This window comes from Rissa tridactyla, chromosome 1 (genome assembly GCF_028500815.1).
Source record: "Rissa tridactyla isolate bRisTri1 chromosome 1, bRisTri1.patW.cur.20221130, whole genome shotgun sequence".
NCBI lineage: Eukaryota > Metazoa > Chordata > Aves > Charadriiformes > Laridae > Rissa > Rissa tridactyla.
The window spans coordinates 76834950-76860856 of NC_071466.1; the positions used below are offsets into that span (position 1 = coordinate 76834950).

Sequence of the window (25907 nt, forward strand, 5' to 3'; positions counted from 1 at the left end):
GTCACGCGCAGAAGTTAGTGAGATACACAGCTTTACTGAAAGGATTCGAGGCACGTACTGCTCTAGTGGACTACTCCTAAGTTAGAAACGCTCACATGCAAGACTTCAGCGCTTGACAGAAACCCTTCCAGTTCCTCTCAAGAAAGGCGAAATTATGCTGAATTAGGCAGAACAAACTACACCTGTAGCAGATACAACAAAAGAGAAAGAATACTGAACGCGTTATTCAAATTCTCATGTTATCACAAGGAAGTGATAGCAACCAACTGGGTATTTAAAGCAGATGCCAGAAAGCAAAAGCCAATTGTTTGATGAGAAATTACTGATAACCTCCTGCCGCTGATGAAAACGAGCAGATGGATAATGAAATGTAATGTTTAACTAACTCAAGTCAGTGAAGGCTGATATTTAAAAAAGATCTGCTTCAGCACTGTTTAGGTGGGATCGATGTGCAATTCATAGCCATTTAAAAAAAATTAAACATCATAGATCGCCGCAGAGATTTCTCTGTAGAATCTCTGACATCATACATCTCCGTAGGGATTTATGATGTCAGATTAAAGAACTGACCATTTCCTGGGCTGGGCTGACGCGGATTCGTGCGCATCTTCCCTACCGGGTCTCATCTCAGCACACGATCGCTTCCGTCTACTTAACAAGACTAGGCAAAGAACAAGCTTTAGAAACTGCAGTATCTGTTCTTCAAACGTGACTTTATAATGGCATCACGTGGTGATTAGGGGAATTAGGTGATTAGGCGTTCTTTCAGAGAAAGAGATAGGGCAAAGAAGAGTTAAATACTGAGAATCCCCTATGAACACTAAAGCAGAGCAGCATTAATAGCAGAGGCGAGAGGAAGAACATTTTCAATTGTGAATGCAATTCTCTTGAAACACTTCATAGATAAACTATTAAACCTATTAAGCCAGCTGCACCACCATTTCGAGTAAAAGAAGTCTAGCAAAATAAAGATGCTTTGATAACAACAGGCAAAGATTAAGCGGTGAGTAAAAATAGTTCCTGATTTTCTTTTCTTCCCCCCCCCCCCCCCCGTTATTTCGTCCTTCCCAGGGGTATTAAAGCCTCGATTATGTGAGCATGAATCAGTGCTTAGGCAGTGAACAGAATACCTCTGGTTTCTCCCCCAAGTTCACCGATTTGAACAGAAAGCAAAAGTCCATCCTAAGAGTTACTCATTTGAAAACAAGGATTTGGAAAAAAGATGCATATTCTACCGTAACAACAGTTTTGGCTCACAAATCTGTTATTTATAGTCTTCTGCACCATTAATCCCATCTTTTTGAGAAGGAATTTGTTTTGTTGTTTTTTTTTTTTTTTCTTTTTTTTTTTTTTTTTTTCTTTCTTAAACTGCAACATCTTGAATGTACCTTTTGGATTTGTTCATTGCATAGTGATACAGGGAGGTGACAGCAGCTTCTCCAGTCGTTAAAGTGGCAGTATGAGGATCGCTCAGACACTATCTGAAGGTTCCATCTATCTTAGAATATTATTCTTCAAACATTATTGGACCAAACAAAAATCCCAGTCTCTTGCAAAGCTTTGGTGGCCTCATGGAATATCACTTTTACTCCTTTCCAAGATATTTAAGCTAAAGAAAATTAGAAACGCTGTCCCAGTTTTACACCTCTGGGCACTGAAATTATTTGAGTTACCTCTCACAGTATTAGAAAGTCTATTGCTATTCCCAGCGCAGAGGTTTTTACAGCTACAACTCCTCTAAAGAGTCCTTTCCCCTCACCCCCCCCATCCTCACCTTTCTAAAGCTCATGTAAATGTAAAGAAATCAGCCTATTTCTAGGTTTCTGTAAACCACTCCCAAGTTTCAGATCAACCTTTTTAAACAGGAATGTCAGGAAAATATTTACTATAGCGACAATAAAAAATTCACATGGGACTGTCAAACAGAGTCCCTTCAGTTTGGGCAGGCATTACAACCCTTTAAGTAGAGTAAGTGATTTTAAGGAAGGTTTTTGTACAACACAGTAACTTAAAATGCTCATAATAAATTTTTGTTAACGTTTTTGTTCATTAAACTCTCCTATCAGCAGCAAGGAAACTTTTAGTAGTCTTGTGTTTCTCTCTGCTTCAGCAACAGCAAAGGAGCTTCATTTTTCAAGACAATTGTAGAAAAAACCCCAAAACATTCAGACAGTCCTACTTTGGTATTGAGTTTTGAAGACACTTTTGCTGACCTTCCCTTTTAGAAAGAATTCAAACTTTAAGTCAGATTTGACAATGCCTCCCTGAGACAGATCACAATACTTTTTAGATTTTCATCTATTTGCTCACAACTTATGATTCAGTTGCTTATTTGATAAACAATTTGGAAGGTATCCTAACTTTGCTCTTTATTAAAAAAAAAAGAATCTCAATTCAGCAGTTGAAATGCAACAGTCTTCACAAGCTTCTGATGTAAGGGTAGGCACAAATCAGTAAGATGAAGCGTAATGCTTGTTTCTATTTAGTCAACCCAAATACATCTTATATATGGTTGGGTATATGATACTTGAAATACTTTTGACAAATTATGAACTGGTAGTTCATGGAGACAGTGAGCATTACAAACTATACTACAAGGAAATAAAGCAGCAAAACTTCAGGAACACTTGGATAAAAGCTTTTATTCATCTGTGTGGAGGGCCAACAGTTAACCTACGGCCTATCCATCAAACCCAACTAGGGAAACAGAAAATTAATTAAATAAAATGCATAATTTTGGGGGCTGTGTTTCCATAGGATGCAGTATTTTTCTTTGTCAGGTGTTTTTTTTCCTACAAGACCTGTGACAAATCTGCTAATAGCAGAAGCAACCTACAACCAAAGAGCTGCCTGAGTTTACAAGCACCAGGCTCAAAAGAAATGAAAAAGTGGATATTTTGGCGTCATACATCTCCGTGTCTCAGCATGCTCGGCTACATTATTCTTACAATAAAACACTGGTATTCCTCAAGGAGTGTATTTACGCAAATACATTAAAACAGAACAATTTAGATTAAACAATAATCACAGAGATGCTCTTGGCTCAGGAGAAACAGCTGCAGTCAACAAGCTCAGAACTGAATCAGAATAAACGCACCTCGAGGCTCGCTCTTTATATCCCGCTTGCACTCATGAGTGAAATGGTGCCTAAACATTATCTTCAAACAAAATTACACTTGTCTACAAGAGCCCAGCAATTTCAAACCCTTAATCAGCAGTACAGAGTAACCTGACTTCCCGACACGCGGGTCCCTCACTGCTAATGTCAAAAGGATATTTTGCCTCTAGTGAGTTGCAGGACACAGACGTGCATGGGATCTCAACGCAGAAGACCAGAGGACCATCGAAATCCTTCCTGGACAAGCTAGCCAAAGGATTAGCTGTTACAGACCATATGGCATACCTCAACCCTCGGTATCTCACAACTGACAAAAGAACTAGTTTCTCAGGGTATTCCACTGCAAACCGATAAGAGGCTTTAAGAGCCGTAAGACAGAATAATACGATCTTAGTGGAATCAAGGAAATCTGCAGTTAACTATTAACTCTTAGGTGAGTTTGAAATGAGTTTACTCAAAAACCCATCTAAATTCCACAACTTTATAACTGAAAGTGGGCAAAACGGGCTTACCACTCAAATTCTAGAAAGTCACAACAGCAGCATAATTTTGTAACAGGAAGGTGGAGACACACAACTACAGGGATAGAAGCAAACAAACAGAGCAGCAGAAGAGAAAGAAAACAAGGTGTAAAACATTTGAGAAAGCGGTCCTAGTGAAGATTTAAGATGTTCAGATTTAACAGTACCTCAAGGCTCCTAAGTGCTATTCACTTCTGTCTCAAGCCCGAGCTCTCAGGTCGACCCGATGCGCTAATTTACTGTGTTATATTCAGGGGGCCCCTCTGACAGGCACTGAGACGATGGCAGATGCTGTAGGGGCCGGTCTGATCCTGTCAGAAGGAGCCCAAGTCCACCAGAAACTTTTAAAGATTTTGACTCCTGATGTTTTAAACATGTTAATTTTAGAAGGGCATTCTAAAGCAGAGGGCCAATAATCTGAATCCTTCACCAGTTTATAAGAATCCCGCTAGGTTTTTTTTCAGCTGAGTTATAAATAAATAACATTTCACAGCCAGACGGTAGAAGCTCTTCTTTCCCCCAATCCATCGAATTTAAGCTACTATACTCAGCATCAGTGACGTAAACAAGAGTCACAAGTGTACATACTTGTTCTATACCTTCCCCAAACTTAGCCTATGACCTTAAGAGATTAAAACAGGATAAAAACCCTGAAGGTTTAATGTTGCCTAACTCACAGTAATAAAGCTTCAGTTATTTTTTGACTTGTTAATTCCACAATATTAATCAATTCTAGGGGAGGATCCCACGAAGAGTTAAGAGTATGATCCCCCTTGATGCTGAAGTGGCTGGGTAACGGTAACAATTCTGTCCTTCCCCCCTCTTTCTTCCCTCATAAGCTTTCTTTTAACAAAGTTTCTTGAAATCAATGTGTTAAGAGGACTTTGCTTTCTGAGGTTTTAAAGCAGTCTCTTAAATATTGCGGCAGTCATCCTCAAAACACTTGTCAAGATTCAGAGATGTTCTGAAATGGAAAGGAAATGCAGGAAAATGCGTTTTCTCTAGACAGGTCCATCAACTTAAGGCCTAAACCAAGTTAAATTTGTACTTGTTTTCCTTATCTTTTTAAATAGCGGGAAAAATGAATGACAAATTTGGGACTTTGGATTCTAAGACATTCTGGAAGCTACAAAGCAAAAGTAAAGGAGTGATTTTGAAACAGCAAGATTTATTATCTTATTTACTCTTAGAGAACTGTGAGAAAATACTTCTAAGCTGATATAATTGAGTTCAGAAGTGAGAATTTTTCCCCTCAAAACTCTTAATGAAGCTCTTCATTCAATTTAACAATGAGCTACAAAAAATAATGTATTTTGTTTAGAGTTGAAGCTTTTTCAAATCTTATTTCCTTCCCAAATTTGAAGTAGGACCTTTTCTTTGACAAAACCAATGCGATCACAAACTATCAAGGAATATTTAATTTGAGATACAAGCAAGGTTCTTCCTCTCTCACTGAGCACACAGTTAAGCACAACAAACAGCAGCGTTGTATAAAAATAGCATCACGGATGATAGCGATGGTGAGGCTCTACATTAGTAGAAAGGATTTGTACCAACCCTCCTGCTACATTCTTACCCGTCATTCCACTGGTCACTTGCTGCCTCTTCTGCTACCAAGATATCATACTCCTCAGCAGCGTACCTCTCCCAGTCAGAGATCTCTTGGCTTTCACCTTCACCATCCTAAACAATCACATTGCAAATTATACACCAACAGATTAACTGTCGAACACATAACTAAGAAGAATTTTAAAGCTTCATACTCACCCGCAACATTGAAAATTGATCCTTCTGTTCATGGTCAAGGTATTTCTCAATGTTGAAAAAAGTATCAAAAAACACATTTGTCAACTTACATCGCTTTAAATCATGCAGAGTAATTTTTCCTGTAAAGAAGATTACAAGATAAGACATTTAGAGCTGAAGTTATCCTTTCCCCAAAGAGGAGGAATGTTATTCAAAAGTTAAGTCATCGTTATGCTCAAGAACATTTACCACTGGTGTTCCACGCAATAGGAGAGAAGCGAATAGACGAAATTCACGCCTAGAGAAGCGTCCTTCAAAGCGGACAAGACTTTTAAATGTTTCAGATTTGTTACTTGCTTTAGCTGTCATCCTCCTGTCCTTCAATATGTTGGAGTGAGATGCAGTCTACTGCACTTAACTATTAAAAATCATTTAAGCTAATTGCCTAAGCTTCCTCAGGAGACAGAATTCTCCAGTGCGCTAGCCGTTCCTTCCCAAGAAGTGCTTGGGTAGCAGGCAAGAACGTGCTCTGGCAGCAGCCCTTTCTCTCCCTGACTTGAAAAGAAAAACATACGACAGATGACAGTGTGTGACTATGCTTCATACAAATGAACTTTTCATAGAGATTACTTTGCCACAGTTGTCTAGCCTGATCACTAGTTACTGCTTAAGAGGAAAGCTAAATACTCAGAGGTGGTTGGTTTGGTTTTTTTTTTTTATAAAGTGATACTTTAAAGACTCAAATCAATGGATCTGTTAACTGTTAGAAGTATTTGTCGGATTGCTCAGAAATGTTACCTTACTTCAAAGCCGACCATTAAGCTTCCGCAGAAAGACTGAAAGATACCAGACATACAAGGAAAGACAGACGGCTATCCTTAAAACTCCCCTTTATCGATTCACCTTAAATATGGCCAGTCTTCTGTTGTCAAAGGGGGGCTAAACGCAGGTGTTACAGAAAAGTCCAATAAAAGCCAGACTTAGAACAGTACTTCCTCAGCACACTGTCCCAGCCTCTAACAAAGCGTAACTCAAGGGCAGAGGGAAGCAAAATCCGTATCCCATTTGTAAATGGTTGCCACGCTTGTGTTTGTTGCCATCTGAAGTGCCTTAATATCTTCTGCCTGGCTTATAGCTGATGCTCCAGAATGACACAAATCCCTCATGGCACCTGTGTCGTATCTGTCAGACCCACACAGATGGCTGATGTATTGGGCCATCTCAAGTGGCAGCAACTCTCCACAACCAAGCAACTGGTTTGAATCAGAGTTACATAAGCTCCCAGTTTAAGTTAGACACCTATATTTGGTCGGTTGATTTGCTCGCCAGTTTCCATTTATTGCAATGGGAGCTTAGACACTTAGCACTCATGTAGATGCCTACCATTGTCTCTCAAAGACCAACAAAAAATATAATTAAATTGAGATAATTAATTCAGGTCTTCATAAATTAAGGCATTCCCTTTTTGGTACACAGAGCATCCCGTAGCAAACAGTATCACAGTTTAGCCATAACTGTATGAGAGTACCTTTTGTTTCAAATCAATCCAGTGAAATGTAATTTCACGCTGCTAGTTTTTGTATTAGAAAAACAGAAGATTTTTTTCTTAATCCACCTTTTAGATGTAACTCAGTTTTTATAAAAAAAATATAAATCAATGATTTCAATTGGCTTTCATTTTTGTTGTCCTAAACAACTCTCATCTTGGTTGTGTTTCACAGCCTCCTTTTGTCACCTTCATTATATAGAACAGATACATCAATCTTGTTTCATTTGAAATGCCAGAACAGAAACATTACTGAAAGCGTCTGCCTTCCAGAAGCACAATGTACAAGACTGGAAGGGAACCCCTAAGTCTGGGAGGCTATTGTAGGCAATCACGTAACATAAATGTGTTTCTAGAGCTTAAATGCACCCAACACCCCATGCATTATACAAATGCTGGTCTAAGACTTCATTCCACTGATATCTAGGATTGAGCTTCCAGCCAAAACAAACTTAACACTGCTTTTTCATTTACAATTTTATCTGCCTTTAGAAATGTGTTTTCACCTAGCAAATCCATTTTAACTTTGTTTAAATAAGAATGTAAAGCTTTAAGTTTAGTTTTGAGCTACTTCAATTCCCTTAGCATGAAAAAAATCATGTGTCAAAAGACAACTGCCTTTTTAAAATAAGTTTCTTGTAATTTAAATATTCTTAATACTAGAAAGAAGGTGGTCAATAAGCAAGACCATTACTAATCGATTCTCTAACCATAATTGGATAGACAGTAAACAGAATCACCCTCTTAATCACTCAACTGAAGTGATACTTGAAATTCAAGTAGGAAAAACTCAATGCTTCATCTAGAAGTGTCTAAATGTGAAACACTAGCACATTACATTTGCTGAACAAAAGCATTAAATAAGATAGTCAACAATTTTCTTTTACCATAAAAAATAGCAAACATTAGTATATGCGACAGTGGTTGCTACTCCTATCAAACACTTCAAGAGCAAATAGGTAAGTTCTAAATTTATTGCAATGCAGAGTCTGTACAATAATAGCAACCAGACCGTATGCCAAGTCCTTTTACACACTGGAATTCACATTAAAAAGTATAAGCATAATAAGGGTTATTAGTGCTAACTGTGTTTAAGTGTTGAGACATTAAGTTTAGATACAGGTTGACCTCAGCTGTGTTGAGTTTAACAAATCCCTGAAGACTAATCCATCATGGCTACAACAGATTTATCAACTTGTGAGACAAGTATCAGAAACAGCTCAGAGGTAGAGGCCATCAACATGCAAGATATCACTCTTCACAGTAATATGTTTACCAAGGCATGCAAAAATATTTTTAGTATTGAGCAGCACAGAAGAGCAAACATGAAGCGAGCATCGTCCTCACTTCATAAGGTTTTTTTTCCACGTGTAAGATGTAAACTGAAGTTGCATCAGCTAACAATCTTATACGTCAAATGCAGGTGGGTAAAATGCAGGTCTGTGAAGGTTCAAATGAATGCACAAAATAGAAATAGCCAAATACTAAGAACAGTTTAGTATTCAGTTATTTCTAAGCCTATTGACATGCATTTCCTAAGGGCAGCTTAGGCTTCTAGACTAAAATAAGTCATTACTGATCTACAGAGACCAACACTGTTTCCTCTAAAGAAACTTCAGTTAAATGCATACTGGAACAGGTAAGAGGCATGAACAGAAGTGTCATGAGCTTTTCTTGAGATCATCACCGCAATCAGATAGGGACAAGATTTCATTTAAAACTAAACATGGCTACAAGCCCAAAATAAAAGCCTACAAGGAATTTTAAAGCAGCATATTAAGTTCTAGTATGAAAATGAATGCCTGCCTGCTGTTGGAAGGCCATTCAATTAATAAGCTCTAACAGACTTTAGAGAAAAGACCACCTAAAGGCATATTCTTCATATGACCAACAGAGTGCTCTTAAGGCTGCATTAGCTCCTAATCCAGGGAAACAGAAGTTAGAGATGGAAAAGGATTTTATTACCTTCATATTGTGGCTTCACAAGATCCAGCATCTGGCATAAACAGTCTTCAAATGGCAAAGGTTCTATGGCCATGTTATCTAATTTTTGGCACTGTTCTTCATAAAAGTACTCCAGTTCATACATAGACAAAGCACCATCTCCATCAAGATCCATGCAGCGAAACCAGTATTCAATGCTGAAATTCAGTAATTAATAGCAAAGAACTGTTTACATAAACATTTTAATTTTAAGAATTTATATTACTTGTTTTGAAAGCTACACTACTTACAGGTGTAAAACTAGACTTAAGACTATATTCCATAATGCCATAGAAAGTCATTAAGCAACATCTACTGTGGTAAGAGCTTCCTGTATTTGACATGTCATACTTTACTGCATTTGAAAACACACTTACTAGTTGTGGGTGGGTGAGGGAGGAGATGACTAAAGCATGTGGCTTTATACAAAAACTCTAGGGAGCTAGTGAAAAATTGAATTGGGCATCAAAAATTCTTTTTTTGTATTAACAAGCCAGTAACACATCTGGCAACAGGTTTCTTATCGATATCCTACAGCTAATGCTAGCTGTATAGTTTCCCAAAGTTACTGGCATCATGAAACAACTGCGATTTCCTTTATCTGTGACCCTGTCTGTAAGTAGGCCAATTAGCCTCTTAAAATTCATTAAAATAGACTTTTACAGCAGCAACAACAGGAGACACCGATAAATAAGAATGATGTAAACTCGGCCAGTTTTCCACTCATGTTTTTATCATTTAGCTTCTTCCATTACAGTTCCACCTGAGCATCAGTGGTCCCTATTTAAAGACTGGAAAAGCAATAAAGTCAGTCTTTATTTCTGTTAAAACATAAATTTGTTCTTACCTAGTTGGTGTCTTCTTGTCCTCTTCAGATATCAAAAACCAGACAAAGTCAGCATAGCTAATTTTTCCATCTTTTTGTGCTTTCCTACCTCTTGAAGGCAAACGAGGGAAGAGATAGAAAGTTTATTTTAAAATACCTAGCTTTTACTAACCAAAATGAAGGATTATTTTCCTCGGTGCTATTAACTATTTATTTATCTCCTACAAGATGTGGTGTTCCTAAGGTGACTTGTCACAGACTGATCATTCAGGATAAGGAGCTTGTGTGCTCTGTTCTGTTTCTACTGCAACATGTATTTAAAGAGGAAGGCAGCAGCTGGAAGAGGAAAGGAGCACTTTGTTCAGAAGGACTTACAGCTTTCCTTCCTGGGCAGCAATACTGCTGCTTAATTGTTAACAGAAGAAATATCTCAATCTAAAAAAAGATATATATATATTATATACAAGCACACATATTTTTCAGAATTTTTATTTAGGTAAAAGAGATGAGAACTTAGAGTGGTACAGAACTCTGCCAGTTACAAGTGTTGGAATGGAAATATGAAGATAAAAGTGAAATAAAAACATTCAGGAAGTCAGTATTTGTGGCAAGAACGTAGTTGTCTATTTCTACTCTTTCACCACAGAACACAGCATCCAAATATTGTCTGAAGACCTTTCTAGTAAAACGTCAGGTAGGCAGCTCCTAGACGTATTACATTTTATTTCTGAAGTCCCTTTTTTGCTGTTTTATCCTCAATGTGTCTAGAAAAATATGATGTATGTTTTGTCTCTCCCAAAAAACCTGGATAAAGGAGTAAGTTCTAGACATATGCCTGCCAAATGTCATTTCACTCCTTTAAGCTTTTGTTATGGCATTTCTGTTTATCAGTCACTTTCCAGCTGCAAAAATTGTGCTAGCAAAATATTTCAAAGATGAGTTAAATGCCATAACTACACAAGAGTAAGTCAATCCAAGCCACAATAACGAAGAATGACTGTCAAAAATACGAATTAACTCCACTGGAGGCATTTTTGTAAATTTGTTGATGCAATAAGAATCGCTTTTACAAGCAGTACCGAAATGCCCAATTCCCTTTGATATTTTTACAGGTTTGAGGGATGGAAAAACAACAACGCCAACATTTCTTTCCTTCCTCATTCCCATCCCTGCTAAACCTTACAGTATCCTATGGTGGGTGAGTGTTCATTCAGATAAAGAAAGACGAGTAAAGAACTTCGACTGGGCCAAAGGTTCCGAGAGCACTCCAGTTCTACTAGAGTTTAAACTACAATGCTAAATCTTGAAATTCACTGTTCCATGTCAAGGGGAAGGCATTTCCCTGGGAATGTCACATTTGATTTAACAAGCAAATATATAAATATTAAATCTGATTTAGTTCAGCATACGAAATACATACCTTGTTACTGCTCCTGAGAAGATCCTCTCTATCATCCTGTTTGATATTGCTGTGAAAAAGGGTTTAAAATAGCATCAATTTTACAGAAGTTATTTTTGCTTTGTATTGTCTAGTTGAAGTTTATTGGAAACCTCTTATGTATACGCATCTGTGAGAAAGATCAAGCGTAGCGCTCATTAATCCTTTTGAGTTCTCTTGGAGAAGATCACTTAACACAAAGTCTCCAAAACAGAGCTAGAACCAACCAGCTTTGAATTCAGGCTTGATGCAGAAATAGTAGCATAATAAAAGTAATTAAATTGTCTGATGAAGTAAAATAGCATTTACCAGTTCTTTGACAATTAAATCATGTTTTCAAGTGCCATTACAGTTTATATGACCTTGGTTTTGGCAAAGAGCCAAAATAAAATTGGCACGTTAATACATAATGAGCATACCTAACCAATTCTGACATGGTTCTATTTCTGACATGGTTCTGATCCATGCTTCTAATTTTAAAACCATTTCAAGGATTTCAGAGACATGTCTTAACTGAGCACTAGCTCTGGAAAGGATATTCAGTTTATCCTGAAGAATTTGTGGACGGTACCCAAAGCAGCACATGACACTGCTCTCACAGAAGAATTACTTCTCATTATTCTAGCTCTGAAATATTTTTTCAGCATTGTAGAAATACTGATAATTAAAGCAGGCGGTTAATCATTAGAACAGTTCATCTGTTATGTACTTATGGCAATGCTATCACCATATTATTCTAGTAGAGACGCTGGTCCCTGCTTAATATTTATCCCCAGAACTGCCGGATAGTCAATTTGTTTCAGACATATGTGCTGCTGCTTTTTATCTACTTTTGAAACACTGAAGCTGTTCAGCCTTCTCAACAACAGCTACATACTTTAATATTTTTGTTACTACATTAAGTGTTCGATCTAGCCTAATTTTACACCAGTGACAGTATGAGAGGAAGGTATTTATGAAATGAGCTGATCTCGTTTTGATATGCAAAAAAATAGAAGTTTAAGACCAAAGTTGGGTTATGATGTTCATTTTATGCTCTTCTTTATTCTAGTTCTCATTAAGCAGCAGCTGTTAAGCTTTATGCAATATTCCATGGTTTAAAGGATGCAAGACCATATTGCAAGTGGCATGGCATCAGTTCTGCTTCCTTTCTGTAGCGTACTAACTTAGTAGAGCAACCTCTCAAATGAAAGCAGCTTTCCGTCCAGTGTCCTAAACTGTAGTTAGACTTCACTGGGTGAGTTTTCAGAAGCAATCAGAATTTGTTTATTCCTCTTAATGTGGGACAATATTCCATAATCACTTTCTGCTTAAGTAAGCTTTCCAGTCCTGAAGGGAATACTTTTAAGATGACAATGGATACAAAGCATCCAAAAAAAAAAATAATCCAACAGTTCTATACAAGCTACAAGAATATTTAAAATAGGTACAATTGTGCAAGACTACAGAATCACAGTCATGGTATATTGTGAATGCAGAAAACGCAAAGCTCTTAAATAGTATTAAAACAAGATGTACTGCAGCCAAGTTAGCAAAATTTAAAATAAGCTAAGTACCTGAACGTATGTTTGCTTTTTTCTACTCTTTCCATACCTTGCCGTAAGAGGCATGCTAGTTGAATGATATAAGTAAAATGGATTGTTTCCAGGATAACAACCCAAAACTGCCAAATGGAGCCATTTATAATATACCAAGACTTAAATGATTTTTTTTAGATCAAGCCTACACACTCACAGATTTATTTCCTCCTCTACTACTTTGCCAAGATCAGAATTCAAATTCAGAATTTTCCTCAAACTTGGTATTGCCAGACACAAAGCAACATCACAAATGACTTGTCCTGCTTTTTTCACTAGTCAGCAGGATCAGCTATACCAACAGACTCATGAAGCCTGGCCTTGGCGGTTAACCACTTCCTCAATTGAAAGTTTACAGGTCATTTAATACATGTAAACAAAGGTGCTTTATTTGTCATACCATGATCATTATGTCGAGCTAAATCCTTCCGATCAATATAGAGGTCATGGTCTGTATCCAGCTCCCAAAATTTGCAATAGATAACATAAAAATGTTCATATGAGAAGTACTCTGTCAGCTGGTTAATATCAGCTTCCTCTTCCAATAATGCCACATTCTATTATCAGAAGGATAAATAGAACACATTAAAGAATTTGTAAGACATTTGTTGAATGATCTGAGTTCTCATAACCAAGTTAATATCTAGTACTATTCCAGTGGGACAACTTCTATCTTCAGAGACAGTGCACACCATGCAGCATGACAGCAAAGACTGAACACAAGGTAGAAAATTAATGTGTCCATAGAAGAATGAGGAGATCAGCCAGACTTCTGCTAATGACATATGCATTTATACAGCTAATTTTATCTAAACAGTGACATTTAAGCATATTCAGGTGTATGAGAAGTAATGCAATTGAGCCTTCACCAGTTTTTGGAAAAGAAAGAAATGGCACTTATGTTACTCCCTTAAACGTTTATTTAATGCAGTTTTTAAACTTGTAGAAACATCTGTCTTGCAAAATTTTAGACATTATGTACCTGCAAAAAGTTGCTTTTCCTGAGCTCATTACAAGTTATTTTCCCAGACCAGGACCTATTTACTGTATAAAATATTCTCTGTATAACCTGCAAGAAAGAGAAAAGGGAAAGGTGATCTTAGGTACGCTAACTAAATACCCTCACAAACATTTGTCAAAGGTAAGTCTTAGCTCAGGTGCATTGCAGAACTCCATCTTTCCGCTATTTCTGTTCTTCTCGTTACTTAGCAGGTTGATGCTTCTCTTATATCATATTACCAAACTATTTCTAATTCTATATCTAAACTCATCTTGACAAATCTTATTTCAATGCTGCAGTACCCGTATCTCACACACTAAAGTTGCGAAATACTTATATGCTATCCAGAATACGTCTGTTGGCAATTTCACTACCTCCCAGTCTTCCAGATCTACATGATATCATCTAACAAACCTATTAATATATCTCATTATTTCAGATCTAAAGATGTATATTTACTGTAAGAATATTTTACTTCATAAATGAAGTTACAGAACTAGAATTGGGACTGTTGCTACTTCTAGAGTCTGCGAATACAACAACTCAACATCTGACAAAAAAATACTTCCTGCAGGTGCAGAGAGAATACGTTTTTTCCCCCCCATTTAATTTTATTCTATTTAAAGTTACTTGAAAAAAACCTGGTTAACAGTATTTAAAGAAGTACATAAATGTTTTCTAATTGAAGAACAAAAAAAATAAAAATCTGTGCAAGAAAGAAGGCTAGCTCTTGTGCCATGAGTGATATCAGAACCAGAAAGAAATCCATTCAGTTGAGTATCCAAGACTTTTGTTTAAATCAGTTTTACAGGTCTATTATTTTGGTAAACTCATCCGTTCAGCACCATTTGCTTAGTTTTAGTTTACAAACAGAAGACTTTAAAATATGGGTTTTGTTTCTGAAATTTTTTTTAAACTGAATTCAGTATTCACCTCAATTACTTTGACTTAAATCAACCACATATACTTTTCAAGTCAGTTATTCACTGCTAACAAAAGCAGACAAAAAACATCTAAACATATTACACACTATAACTGCTTAACTGGAGATAAATTATACCTGCTAATTAGCAAGACCTAATATTGCATGTGTAGCATTTTGTTTGCAACACAGTAGTTTCAAGCTAAAAGAACCAACTCTTTAGAAATCCTTTTCCCCCAAGTAAAACCTCTTCCAAACTAAAGACTTCATTATTTAAGTTTTTATCACTTCAGACCTTAATTGCAGTAAAGCAATAGTTTAAACAAACCAATCATTTCTAAATTACAAATGGTAGAGTAATTTATTCATAAAGTTTTAAAGTAAAGCTTAAACTGTAGCATGCAGCAAGCTCTGCAGCTCTTACTTTGAACAAGAACAGCTGGTTCAATAAATCCAGAAAGGAGAATAGACTAGCCTACTTCTGAAAATTAATTAGCTCAGTTCTAATTGTGAGTTTAGGAAAGGCCCATTTTTGGCTTATACTACAAAGCAATTTTTTCTAAAAAGGTTTTGTCTTCGCTTTGCAACTTAATCCATCTGCATGTCATTATCTCATCTGTTATACATTTAACTGGTCTAAAAATAAAAACAAAATTGAATGTTTGCTAAAGACAACTGGGAACAGACTTAAAAAAACCCTGTTTTCTAAAGCGAATTGAAGCAGAATATAAGCAAATTGTCAGAGAATTGCTTCCTTTACTGTGCTGCACACTGGTTTTGTCAGAAGGGAGAGGAAATGGTGCAATACAGAGATTACAGTTTCAAGAATTCATAGTTCAGATATATACATAACATACTTTCAGACTAAATGTAGTATCTCCCTTGTCTGGGCAATCATTTTTAATGTATTTCAGCTTTATCTTGAACGCATGTTCCTAACCTTAACACTTAGACTGACCAACCAACCTATAGCATAGCCTAGGAGAGAGAACTGATTGCTTCCATGGTTGAACAACACTTACAAGATACCTGCTTCACTAAAGAGATGTGTGTAATATATGCATGCATATTCATGCATTTACATTGTATATACATGTATGTATATACAAATACAGCAGAAAAACGGATCATTTAACTCATAACTGGAAATTAACATGAACAGACATTAAATCTTCAACTGCAATGCTTACAAAATCCTTTCAATGAAGTAGTTTCATGTAGCAAGGGTAAAGCTACTATAAACAGAGGTATGAAATGCCTTACTTCATCTTCGAGAGAAATCATTTATAATTATTACTAATAACTTGCAGGACAGAATTTTAGAAGACTGTATTGAGCAAGAGTAACTCCATCTTAAAATAGGACAAGAAAGGGCAGATAGTCCTGCCATTTCTGGATCTGCAGAGTAGTATTCCAAATATTCTTGCTATATTCCTAACAATACCAGTTTACTTTTGGGATTTTTGATTAAATACGGATTTCTGTTGAAGACCACATTAAATTTTGTTAGTAAAGTACTGCCAGCACTAATTTATTCAATATTGCTAGACTCAGGCCTACTCAAATAAGCTGCTCCTCCAAAGAAAAGTAACTGGAAATGGCAAGAACTTTTCCCCTCCTATGGTCCTTTAGGACAGGCGGCGAGCTTTCATAATTTTAAGCAGAGCAGGCTTTGATATAACCCAGATTCCATTAAGAAATAAAACTACTCACAGGCAGAACATTTCCTTCACACGCATCTGACAAGAAAGTTCTAGGAGCTCATGTAATCATTATAACAAGGAGCAAAACCTAACGCAGCCGGACATACTCGATGGGCCGGCAGTCTCTGTAAGAAGGATATGAAGAACCAAAACCAAACGCTTTCAAAAAAGCTTCCACAGTTTTGGTCTGGGTCAAACTATAAGCTGGATAAAAGACGATCAACTCTGCATGTTTTTTGTTGGAGAATATTCGTTAAATTATTTTTCACATGCACAAAGAAAGCGAACTGAATGTCATTTTGAAGAATTTTAGAGACTTCAGTGGAACCGGCTGTCTAGTCTATAGTTGAGCAAATCTAGTGTCACTGATTTTTCCCTTGGGTATAGAAAGAATACTTCAGTCACCTAACTCCAGGAAGAGAGAAATGGAACTTTTCATGTATAAAACCTGCTCAGAAAGAAAAATCCCCAGAGAGGAAAGCAGCACACAGCTTCACAATTACCATTATTTTACTTAATGCTGAACATAATCATGTTAACACAAACTTTTCATTCAAAATTTCATTTAATTAAAACAAGCGTAAGGTCAAGATTCTAAGAAGTACAATCTATAGCCACAATCAAGTGTTTAAGATAATAGTCTGCTCTTTGTTTAATGTTTATTACGTTATCCTGCATTATTACAATTCAGTGTTTCTCTTATTAGTATTAAGTTCACCAATTTCTTATAAATGTTAAGAAAAACTATACGATGCTTAAGAAATTGAGTCTTTCTTCATCAGATTTCTAGTTAAGTAGAAATGATGACTGACAGCATACTCAACTTTTCTCAAGGGACAAACATGCTTATACATATTGACTAATCTTAGTCATTTTGATTTTCCTACTTGGTTAATAAAAAATAGCTTTTCCAAAAAAAAAAAAAAAAAAAATCACTCACTGTGGTAATGTACCGAGAATGAAATTCAGATGCTTCTTTTAAAAATGATAGGCCAGGATGACTATTCACCACATCCTACAAAAAAGAGAAATAACAATATTCCAAACAGTATTTATTAATGACTACATAAAATAATTAGCACAGAATAGCACATCTGCTTCCTGAACCAAAACAGTTCAAATTAAGTACCACAATCATTAATGAAAACTTCATTTAGAACACGCTTCATGTAAATAACACTGCTGACTTTTTTTTTAATTATCTTTTAAAGAAGCCAGAGAAACAAAAGCTTTTCTGTATTTCAGATGGGATGAAGATTTTTGAACACTGCTGACTGTTGCCGCTTGAATTTCTGTGTCTGACTATGATTCAGTAAAAGCCAGTTTAGGTTTTATTCATCTATTAGTAAACGTGTTGGTTGCCACCCTTTGAGAGAAGCTGTATTAGGTCTTGAATTCATATACCACTTTTTCCTTTGCTCACCAAAGGGCCTCCTTGACTTAAATAACTTCAACTGCTTTTCTAAACCATAAGGATTCTGATACATGTGCTATTCCTGCAAGCAATTTTAACTCCATGCATCTTACTGTAGCTCTTAAAAATACCTCACCTTATTTTACAGTTAATCATTTTATATAAGTCACTCACTATCGTCTCAGTGGACCATAGGAAGTGAATTACACTAGATATTATCAATAAACTTTAATGAAGACCATGAAAAAGCATGTTTAGCTCAAAAACCAAAATAAATCAGGGCTTTGCCAGCCCATAATTTTGTTGTGTTTCCAGAACTAGTTTCAGTTGCAATTTACTTGTAAAAAAGGAATGAAGTCTTCTTGCACCAAGTAGTTACATCCAGGGTTCATTAGAAGATGAACAAACTTTGCAGCATCATCATAGCAGGTCTGAAGTATTCTGAAATGTAAATATTTCCATTTAATATTCTACAGAGAAGATTGCTCATGATACCTTGTATGGGCATCCTAGAGCAAGGCCTATAGAACTGCACCTACAACATTTAATTCAAAAGCTAATTACAAATGTCAAAGTACACTCTAAGTGAACTTATCAAAGCAGTACTGTCTCATACATTTAGGTAAAGGAGGTGGATACTCTGTGTTATTGATTACATGAAAGGACATTTTTCAGTTAGAACTGAAGGAGAACTAGAAAGAAGAAAAAGTGTTTTGTCCAGAATTGACATCTACAAGTTAAGGCCATGGTTTTCACTTTTCCCCATAAACAGCCAGTCATTCACCAAACACTTTAAAACTCTATGAACATGGTAAATAAAGATTTGTTTGTTTGGGTTAAAGGGATGATTTACTTACATTTTCCCAGGTACAAATTTGCTGTCGATGGTTGATTATGGGAAAGTGTTTTATTCCCCTTTATAAATTGGAACTCATTCAGAGCTTAAAATATCACATTTCAATTAAAAAATGCAGTACTTCTAAAAGAAAGTAATCTACTTACTTCCGCCACATTGCAACAAATTTATGAACTGACACATATCCTGTTCGTTCACCTCCAGCACAATAAAACAAAGGACCTTTCCAGTAAAGAGGGCATTCACAAGCCTAGAATTTAAGTATACATCGAGTTAGTTCATTGATTGCTTATCTGAGGGTCACTCCTTCATTTAGAAGTCTTTCAAAAATTAAGTTTTACAAGTGTTAAGAAGAAAACATTAAAGGACTGATTTCTTTTTTCAAAAATTGTTTCTGAAACCAACTGCACCTTTCAAAATAATTAATTTCAAGCAACTGCTTTAGGCTGAAATCCAAAAGTGGAAAGCAAAACACAGGGCAACTTGCAGCATTCCTAATAGATGAATGCAGTCACGTGCCTGCTCTGTCCAGACTCCAAGCAGCTAAACAGTCCATACTAATAAGCTCTGCTCAAGGGCTGGATATCTTTAAGCTGAGCTCAAAACAGTACAAGCAGTTCCAGTTCAGAAGCTGTGTAACAAGTTTACATTTGTCTGTCCCAGAGGATGGCTCAACTCGCCTGCATCTTGCATATGCATACACATCTATCCAATTTTAAGTAGTAGGTCAGCCTGCCCTAAGCAGCAGAATCTCACTTCAGGATACCCAAGTTACACCTTCACAACTTCAATGCTTCCATATACCTACAGTGCTGCTTCTGTGTCTGCTCCAAGCTTCCTCAGCCATAACAGCTAAGTACATACGAGCACATAACAGCTTTCACCTAAAACTGATTACAACTTGGAGTAGTCACTCATGCTGGCATCTCTGAGAATCTCATGGGGATCTCAAATAAGACTGCGAATACTGCAAGGCGCATAAGGTCACTGGAGTAAGAGGACAGTTATTTCTCATGCAATAGTTTAACCAGTACTTCAAAAAAAATAAGAAAGAGTGAGCTTGATGAATACTGTCCTCAGCCTGAGAGACTTTTCCCTATGCTTCAGGAAGGTGCCTTTCATCACTGAGTTGTAGGTGACTGGACCCTTCCACTTTTCTTGCTGAGAGATAAGGGTCTCTTCCACCTCTCCTCACTTCTTTGTGGAAGTGACCAGTGGAAGGTGAGAATCCTATCATTCAGCTTAGCAGTTAAACACTTCTGGTGTGGCAAACAAGCAGTTGCTGAACACTCAGCCCTGCTCTTGTGAGAAGTCTTTGTTTGTTTTCTAGACCTTGGACTTTAAATACAAAAAGACAGGAACAGGGATGAGAACCTGAGACTTATTACCAAGACCATGACTTGCAGTGATATTTCAAGCATTGATTCAACATAACAAAATGGAAATTTAAGTTTCATTTAATTAGCCTATTGTCTGTTGCACAGAAGTTAAAAAATATTTACTGCTTTCTAATTTTCACTCTGCCATAACTCTAAATTAGCTCTTCGGTAATAACCAGAGGGCTGTAATCTCAAGTTACCAAGCTGTTCTGTCTTTCAATGCCTTTACAATGGAGGTTCGTGACAGAACTGAATGAGAAAAAACAGCGTGGATGCCTGAAAACAAAATGCATATTAACAGTGCTTTTGCCTTAAGTCTGTTGGTCAATACAGAATGCAGAACAACATACCGTGTCCCCTTTGGTATTTCATTGTTTATACAACTAAAAAAAATTGTTAATGTTTTAATGTTTGTTTCTTTTTGTAAGCAAAATGTAGGGCTATTTGAGACAAAGTTAATGCAAAGATTTCTACACCTAACTGTGCTATCAACAATGTTGAATATGACACCTTACTGGTACTACCTTGTAGGAGATGAAAACACATAATGCAAGAAAACAAAGCACACAACTCATTTTTCCTTTCCATAGGTGTACAGTACTAAGAGCTGACAGCGAGCAAGTTCTCACCTTTGCAACCTTCCCCATGTCTTCTAACGTTGCCCTCTCATTTGGAAACTCAGAGAAAGTTCTCTCAATTTTGGCAATCACAGCATCTATATTCACTTTTTCCTTAGGACATCCTCGAGGAAAATAGAAAGTTGGAATGTTTTGACTAAGTGATGGTGGCAAAGTTTCTTCCTTCTTTGTCTGAACCTAAATAGATAAATACACATTTGACTGTCGGGTACAATGAAATCACATATAATAGTCATCCTCAGATGACTTGAATCTCTTGGTATTATATGTTACAACACACCTTCAAAAAGATTTTTGATGATAGGCTGAATAAGCTATTTAAGAAAGAGCACACTGGAAAAATTCATGAGTATTTCCAAAGCCTGTCATTTAGAAAGATTTCTAGGATGTTAAAAATTTAATAAAAACAACTGCAGTCTTCAACATCTCAAGTTTCAAGATTAATACACTAGACAGCTTCTTGGAGACATCTGAAATAATGCAGGTTATAAGATCAGTCGCAGAAAAAAACCCCTTCAATTTCTAGCTTAACAGACAGGTCATGAAATAATTTGCTTTTTGACATATTTCTAGTTTTACAGCTTCAAACTTTTGAAATAAGCATGACAATTTTGTTACAAACCACCAAACTGTTTAACTTAGTTAAAGTGAAGATTGTTTGGGTTGGTTTTTTTTTATCCTAAAAAATGCTTGACTTTTATAAAGGTAGTAAATGATTCCTGCAGAGGGATTTTCTTGGTAAACTATACACAATTATGGCATAAGAGCTTAGAAATCTGTTTCTCAAGAATTTGTGATATACTGTACTATTAAAAAAAAAAAAAAGATGACCAGTAACAAGAGAAATTATTTATTTAAATGCATTTAGCTTCAGTAAAGAAGCATTTACCTTGTACTTAGTTTCCAAATCAAAGTCCAATAAGGCAGAGAAACAAAGACAACAAGCAAAGTAACAATAGTTATGTGGCAATTCAAAGATAGCAATTAAACATGAAGTCTTTCATCCCAAGGCCACTGTTCAAATGTAAAAACAATGGCTAATGCTATAAGGTGGCTCATCCTAGTGTTAAGCATGTTAAATATCCTTAATTCCATCTCTCATTTCCAAACAGAATTGGGGGGGGCAACCAAAACTCCCCAAAACCCCAACCCTTGCTTTACTCCTTATCACCTTTGTCAAAATGCCTGTAAAGGTACCCTGCTTCTTTCCTACCACAATCAAAATCCTTCCTTACATCACTGAAAGAACTAAGTGCTTACGGAGAGCAGATTTTAATTTGGAGGGTTCCAACCTAGAAGCCTTCACTGGAATGCTACACATGCTAAAAAAAAGCCTGAATTAACCTTTCTTTCCCCTCCTCTGCATTTGAGCCAGCATTCCTGTTCACAGCTGCAGAACTGCTTGAGCTACAAGTTTTATTTCATAGAGGAAAAAGTCACCTTGAATCTGTAATACCTAGAGTCAATGTCTGTCATTTTCTAAGAATCCTGTAAATTACAAGTTTTGATACCCATTGTTAGTTTAGTAGTCCAGTTAATGAGGTATCAGCTTCGAACAAAAGTGCCACAGAGCATCAAAAATTCCTTCCAACCACAGACTTCCAAACTTTTGGGAAGAATAAGGATAGCAACATTTTACTAAGTAACCTTACTACCAGCACTACAAATAGTGGATACAACTGGATTAACACCTTGTTTCATTTTAGAAAGCCAGCATCAGGGCTTTAGTAGAGCCCTAACATTACCCTATGCAAAACCCAACGAAAGACCTGTTCCTTGGGCTTGGTACCACAGTGAGATAGCTGGCATGCTTTTGAGCACGGGCAATCAAACCATCTTAACAAAATCAAACTCTTACATTCGTTCAAACAGTAAGTTTATTTTATTTCCTCTTTTCCCCATTTACAAGATCTACCTGGATAGCCACTCAAAATGCCACCGAAGCTCAGGTTTTCCAGTTCTTCAGAGATGCCGGATGAGGTGTACCTCACCTGAGAAAAGGTTAAGTGTCCATTATGGACTACTAACATCCCCTGAACATTTCAGGCAATGTGAGGTAAATCAGTGTTTCAAGAAAACCTAGTACAGAGAGACAAGGCATTTTTAAAATCCACAGCTCGGAAAATTTAAAGCCTCAGATTAAAGAAAAGCTTCTTTTAAAAGGAAAGGTAGGGGTGGGGGAAGACTATATTGGAAAAGGTCCCAAGAGAAGAAAAAAGTTTTTCAGACTTATTTGTTCAACAGAAACTTTATATTTTCTCAGAAACTACTAATTTACTTCAAATACCTCAGAGTACACAATAAATGATTTCCATTAGCCCAGGTTAAAAGCTATTCTTAAATGCACATAGAGATCTCAGTTCAGGATTTGTAGTAAGATCCATCCTAGCACGTCTAACTTCCTTGGGTGTTATTTGAGACAGTTATACAACAAAGGGTTTTATTTATTTATTTTTCATCCTTTTATCTGTTGTAAACATGTTTCGGACCATGACTATGAGGTAGAAGTTAAGCAACAGATTTGTAACTGAAGATAGACATATGGTAAAAGTTAAAATTGATTTTTTTAAGATAAAAGTGTTATGTTTCATAAGCATGACTTTGAATTCAGCATGCTTAATATAAAAAAATATATGAAATTTAATCTGTAAAATAGTATATTTGCTTGACTCTAAACCCAAGTACAGAATACAAGCCTCTCACCACAAGACAAAATAACTCCCCCTATATTGAAAAGTGTTGCCTATTTCTACATGCTGGTTTCTCAAAGTCGGTCAAAGAAGAAACTATGAAAATGCTTCATTTGCATTAGAAAGTATATGATCACTTCACAGTCATTTCTGATAGATTTATTTGGTGCCTACATATAGATATCTAGTGAGAATATCATCTAGGGCACAACCCAAAATGCCCTTGAATATTCTGCGTGGTATCCAGCAGACAGCTCAGAGCGCTCTGCATCTGCCACACGATGTTCTGAGCCCACTAATGTTTCTTAAATGCCATTAGCAACTTGCAATTGGACAACCGAATTGTACTGTTAATGTCAGTCAACAGAGGGATAAGAGCCTGTACCAAGAAAGAAACAGGTCATCCAAAACTCTCAGCTCCAACTAAGGCGCTATAAAGTTAGTATTACACCTCCTCTCTCTCCTCTCCTTCCCAAGAAAGGCCAGGGATTCTCCTCTTCTCTCAGCCTGAATCCCATCTGACAACCAAAACGATCCTTGTACAACTGAAGCTGCTCTGCTGTATGCGCTCTAATGAAGGAACGCCCAATACTAAAAGGGCGCAGAAAGCTCCACTGCTCTTATTTCAGCTAGTTACTTCTGTAGATGCACAAATTGTATAGCTGACGAAAAGAGTCATTCTGTTATTTGAGGGCAATTAAGTTGCACTAATTGTGTGAGATTAAGGTGTTCTATATTAACTATAACTTTAACCAGGGAATTTCTTCATTACCTGCTAGAAGTCTGCTAACAACGAATCTTTGAATTGAAAATCTGCAGCAATAGTCCATTATTCTTTTTACACACACAACTATTTCATTTCAGTGGTTAATTTAACATTTAGAAAGTGACCTACATTTTCTAATGGCTTTAAGTTAAAACCTTTAATAGTGGTACCAGTAAGCTAAACTGACAAGAGAGACTGGTTTGGTAAGTGAAGATTTTCACTGGAACTTGCCAAGAAATAGCACAAAAAATAACATGCTTGGAGGTAAGGATAACAGCTGTATAAGCTTGTAAATAACTCATACAAGCAGATGTGTGCTGCAGCGTTAGGACTGAATGGTGCATTAGCCTTTGCAATGAGTATATGTAAAGTCCAGAATCCATAATTAAACTGCAGTGGCAACTTAACGATACGAGTTTTATGTAAAAGATGTGAAGTGAGGATCCCTTGAAAATTCCTTTTTTGTAATAATGTAAACAAACTTACATAACATTTGTCTTTAACAGAATTCAAGAAAACCTTTAATATTGAACCAGTTTTTATTCCTGACATATACAACCATACAGTTATCCAACACTTACTTGCCTTGACTTTTATAAAGGAGGAAGTGGAAGTTTATATCCCAATGGGGTTACCGTTCAAAGGGAAAATTTCCCATTTTATTTTGCAGCTCTCCAGATAATACTTTTCCAGCTGTTGACAGTGAGTGTAAAATAAACCCATTATTACTATATTGTAATTATAATGTTAGTAAATACCAGAGAACATGGATATGCCTCACTCCAAAGAGAGAAGTTCAGTCGTCTTGCTAGATAGTCTTATATCTACCAACAAATGAGTCACACTCAGCAGTTAACTTGGTTCTAAGCAAAAATGAAGACAGTGAGGATTTTAAAACGAGGTGCCCTTTTCCCTCTCTCTCAACTGAAAGAAAGAGCTGACACTATGATGGAGTTGTTCAATGACAGGATGTACTTCTGAAATAAAAAGGAAGGGGGTGCTTGTTCCCAGATATTTTAAGACTGTATACTCAGTCAAGTCTAGATATACATCTGCACATAGATACTACCACCCAGAGGTACTGAACCCCACAAAGTGGTCGATTATGTGGATTCAAATGCAAGTGAGAGAAACCTCACTGAAAAAGGGCTTGCTGGAAAAGGAAACATGGTAAATATGTTTATGAATGTAATATTTTTTAGACAGCTTACTCATTAAGACACAAGCTCATTGAACTGATTTGATATTTGCGTTGTTTTGACATGACTACGGAAAAAGATAACTTCATTCAGAAACACTGATGCTTTCTAGTATCTGACAGACAGCGACAATTGTTATGCCTGTTTCTCTGAAAAAAAGCCATTTAAAGCATATTTACAGAGTTAGTGTTCAGCTCCTGCTGTATTATTTGACATGGATTTCCATAGGGATATCCACATCAGAAAAAAGTCAATGGAATACATACAACAGGGTCAAGACAATAGGTCCCCCCAAAAATTTCACCTCACATTTATGGCCAACTTCATGTTAAGTTTTTATGAATAAGTGGTACACCACAGTCCCAAACAAAAAGTGGCATTAAATACTGAAAATACTATAAAGACATTTTTACCTATCAAATAGGTACAAGTTTGGTTCAAATCCTTAGTATTTTTAACTAGGGAATTAAAAAAAAAAGCAATGTTGCAATACTTCTAAAATGTGCAATGCGTACGTTAATCTAGTTCTTTAATAGACTGGGTCTTCTACTCTTATGTATCACACATTATGCTAATGTTACCTGG

The 25907-nt window shown here is 36.4% G+C and overlaps 1 protein-coding gene across 3 annotated transcripts in view; it reads right to left on the reverse strand.

Annotated features, from left to right (window-relative positions):
• PPP2R3B (protein phosphatase 2 regulatory subunit B''beta) overlaps nucleotides 1–25907 on the reverse strand; it is a 52293-nt gene that overhangs the window by 356 nt on the left and 26030 nt on the right. For all 3 annotated transcript variants that reach the window (XM_054188961.1, XM_054188964.1, XM_054188962.1), the window contains 11 exons: nucleotides 20659–20844; nucleotides 18797–18900; nucleotides 18133–18235; nucleotides 17321–17395; nucleotides 13738–13824; nucleotides 13156–13312; nucleotides 11161–11209; nucleotides 9762–9851; nucleotides 8897–9072; nucleotides 5407–5525; nucleotides 5216–5322 (listed from right to left, as the gene is read on the reverse strand). In XM_054188961.1, coding sequence (XP_054044936.1) covers nucleotides 5216–5322; nucleotides 5407–5525; nucleotides 8897–9072; nucleotides 9762–9851; nucleotides 11161–11209; nucleotides 13156–13312; nucleotides 13738–13824; nucleotides 17321–17395; nucleotides 18133–18235; nucleotides 18797–18900; nucleotides 20659–20844 — 1253 coding nt within the window. The remainder of the gene's footprint in view (nucleotides 1–5215; nucleotides 5323–5406; nucleotides 5526–8896; nucleotides 9073–9761; nucleotides 9852–11160; nucleotides 11210–13155; nucleotides 13313–13737; nucleotides 13825–17320; nucleotides 17396–18132; nucleotides 18236–18796; nucleotides 18901–20658; nucleotides 20845–25907) is intronic.